The 3,662-nt window shown below is 54.4% G+C and overlaps 1 protein-coding gene across 1 annotated transcript; it reads left to right on the forward strand.

Moving 5' to 3' along the window:
• Cd79b (CD79b molecule) lies at positions 1 to 3,227 on the forward strand. Its single transcript, XM_075990353.1, has 6 exons — positions 1 to 170; positions 846 to 896; positions 1,653 to 1,955; positions 2,142 to 2,260; positions 2,544 to 2,585; positions 2,687 to 3,227. The coding sequence occupies exons 1-6, from the start codon at positions 104 to 106 to the stop codon at positions 2,783 to 2,785; spliced, it is 681 nt and encodes a 226-aa protein (XP_075846468.1). The 5' UTR covers positions 1 to 103; the 3' UTR covers positions 2,786 to 3,227.
• Positions 3,228 to 3,662: the final 435 nt, after the last annotated feature.

Consider the following 3,662-nt stretch of genomic DNA (forward strand, 5'->3'; position numbering starts at 1 on the left):
GGAGAGTAGGCAGGCTGCAGCCCAGGCTGACATACAGTTACATGTTTCTCCCAAAAGCCTCCTAAGTGGTGATAGGCCTGGACTCAGAGACAGAGCGCTGACCATGGCCACACTGGTGCCATCTTCCATGCCCTGCCACTGGCTGTTGTTCCTGCTGCTGCTTTTTTCAGGTACGAGATATGTGACAGACAACAGGCCTGCTGGCTTTGAGATGGGCCTATCGGTGTGTTCCGTGTCTCAGCTCAGTTTCTTGCTTGCTCAACCTCCTGCCTTTTGCTTTCTGCTTCTTGTCTGCCTCGCTCTGACTTTCCTATGCCCAGCTCGTGGGTCTTAATGGGAGGCTCAGGGTCTGAGGGCCCAGCTCCTCTCCAGTCTGGAGGCTTTCAGGTTGAACTGGGTGCAAGGGGCTAATCTCGTTGGCAGTTAGGACCTGGAGGAGCCAGCCGGGCCCAGGAGGAAGAGGGACAGCATGTGGTTCCCAGCTAAGCCCTGGGGGCATGGCATGGGAAAGGCTGGTTCCGTAACCTGGAAGACAGCATGTCCCAGGAATGATCCTCCCTTTGAAAGACTGGCCAAGCCCTCCCTGTGTGGCTTTCTTCTCTTTATCTGCAGAAGCTCTAGGCCAGCCTGAGGGGCAAAGGCAGAAGGGATCTGGGAGTGGGGCTTCCAGTACCCCTACCTTATTTCTGCCTCTGTTGTACAGGAACAGGGAGAACTAAGGGGCTTGAAGCTGTAGTTCTGGAAGGAGGAAGTGGCTCTGGGAACGTGGAGGGGGTAAGGGTGGGGCAATCAACTGAGGGTAGAGAGGCCTGACCTAGCCCTGCCCACTTCCTCTCACCCTCCAGGTGAGCCGGTACCAGCGGTGACAAACAGTGACCTGTCACAGAATCTCCAAGGTTAGTCGCCTCAATCATCACTTCACATTAGCCACTGTGGTCCCATATCTTTGCCCTGGAGCTCCCCTTCACCTCCATAAGGCCTCTCACGGAGGCCCCACTTCTGGATGGCTGTCACCCCTCATCAGGCTAGTATGCTCCAGTCCTTGCCGCTGAGGGTCAGAACTAAACCTGGCTTGGAGATAAGAGAGTGACAGCAAGATAGGATTCCATAGGCCTCAGGCCTGTGTCTGTGTGGCTGAGACCCCACAAACCCCGCAGGCCTAGACACTGAGAAGCGTGAGTCCATGAGAAAGGTCAAGAGGGTATGGGAGAAGGGTCATGGGTGACAGGCTAAGGATTCAACCTTTATCACCCTGGAGACAGCGGGGAGTCCTTCAGGATCTGGGGTGAGTATAGGAAAGTCCAGAGGAAAGAGCTGAAGTAACCAACGAGGCCAAGAAGGCTGTTCTGCAGATGAGGTCTGGGATCTAGCTGTTACAGTGGACGTGAATGCAATGGGAAGGTTCCAGAATCCTTCTTAAGGGATGACTAGTGGGCAGAGGTTTGAGCAGGAAGAGGTGTGGAGCAGAGGCTTGGTGTGTGGCCTCTCGACATGGCTTACTGTCCCACAGCTCTACCTTCACACTGCCTCGTAAACCTAATGCTCCAGACATGGGAAGCAGGCTAAACTGGGTTACTGTCTTCCACGGTGGACTAGGTTGGCAAACAGGAAGACAATCAGTCGAATTTTGAACCTTGCCTTGATGTCCGCAGGAAGCTCTTGTTCCGAAATCAAGCTGTACCCAAGGTACATAGCCAAAAAGCGGGGCTCCGTGGTGAAGTTTTACTGTTACTCAGACTCCTCCACCGTGACCTGGTTCCGAAAACAAGAGAAAGAGACACCCCAGAAGCTGTCTGAAGAAGAGGGACGCATCTCAAAGCTCCACAATGGCTCTGCCTATGTCCTCACCATCCAAAACATCCAGGTTGAGGACAATGGTATCTACTTCTGCAAGCAGCAATGCAGCAGAGACTCAGAGGATGATTGGAGCTGTGGCTCAGAACTTAAAGTCCTAGGTGTGTGCCCGGTAGACTTATGTTCACGTAGCCATCCACACCCACGCCCCTGCCTACCAGGGGAGGTGGCCATGGCCCTGGAGTTCCCAGGATAGCTGCTGGGCAGTTGGCCCTGAGGGGGTCCAAACAGTCTCTATGGTTAACCTCCAGTTCCAGCATTATGTATGCCCTGTCTCCCTGCCCCAGGATTCAGCACCTTGGAACAGCTGAAGCGGCGGAACACCCTGAAAGATGGCATCATCATGATCCAGACCCTCCTAATCATTCTCTTCATCATCGTACCCATCTTCTTGCTACTAGACAAGGTGCCCAGAGGAACTGGGGATCCTTGGGAAGGCTGGGAGGTGGGCACCGGGCAGACAAGACCCTGGAAGGGTCTCCATCTTCTCAGACTCTGTGGCTTCTCTCTCAAGAAGGCCCCACCCCAAGTCCTGTCCACTGGCTTGCTGTTCATTCATTCATTGGTTCTTGGAGACTCCTTCTTCCTCTCCCCCACCCAGACCCACATCCCTGGCCCATCAGGGTACATGGATGGAGGACCTTAACATTCAAAACTATATTCTTCCACCCTCCTTGTCCCTCCCACAGGATGACAGCAAGGCAGGGATGGAGGAAGATCATACCTACGAGGTAAGGGACAGTGTCACCTAGCAGCTCTGAGCTGCAGTGGTCCCCCTCTTTTGGCATGGTTAGAATATGGCCCAGACCTGAGCTCCAATTCATCTTTCTAGGGCTTGAACATTGACCAGACAGCCACCTACGAAGACATAGTGACTCTTCGAACGGGGGAGGTAAAGTGGTCTGTTGGCGAACACCCAGGCCAGGAGTGAGGGCCACCCTCATCCTGCCCAGCTCTTGGGCCTCGCTGCTTCCAAATTGCCTGGCTCACAGCCCATCCTTTCCTTCCTGGATCCCCAGCCAGCATCTGAAGCTGGACCACCAATGTCACCTCTCTCTTTAGCCCCTGGTCCCCAGCTCTTGCTGAAAGGCCTGGGGTAGAAGGACAATAGGGCAGTGACACGGAGTGCGGAGTTATCTGGGGATAGATTGGACCTAAGTACCGTGCAGAATCTGTCCTCGTGTTTGGGACAGGAAACAGAGACTTGTGGGAACCTGCACATGGACTCAGAGCAGACTAGCTTCCTGCAGCGCCCAGGAAGGACTATGGTCCCCACTGGTACCAGAAGGGCCTGCGAGAATGTCATTTCTCCCATCCCAAGGACCACTTAGCTTACAGCCCATCCTCCTGTGGAATAAACAGTGTTCTGACAACAGTGGCCTTCATGACATCCATCTCTAGGAAAGGGGTGGGTGGGCGTGGTTCTGGGAGCTACGGTGGCATCTGAATGTGGTACCTATGGCCTTATGAAACTGCGGGGGGGAAGTGGCTGCCCTAGTCTCCCCACCCTTCTCTCTGAAGGCCCAGCTGGGGTCCACAGTCACACCCCTACCACGGAACAGGTGCTGGAGGAAGAGAATCCAACCTGCCCTTCTGCTGAGCAGGGTCACTGCTGGGGGTGTGGTGGTGCCTGCCTTTATCCCAGAACTAGGGAGACAGAGGCAGGCGGATCTCTGTGAGTTCAAGGCCAGCCTGGTCTAGAGATCAAGTTCCAGGATAGCCAGAGCTACACAGAGAAACCCTGTCTTATGAGAGAGATTGATTCCTAAAGGGAATTTGAATGGTGACTGTTGAGGGCTTTTGGTCAG

The sequence above is a fragment of the Microtus pennsylvanicus genome, chromosome 11 (genome assembly GCF_037038515.1).
Source record: "Microtus pennsylvanicus isolate mMicPen1 chromosome 11, mMicPen1.hap1, whole genome shotgun sequence".
In the NCBI taxonomy this organism is placed as follows: Eukaryota; Metazoa; Chordata; class Mammalia; order Rodentia; family Cricetidae; genus Microtus; species Microtus pennsylvanicus.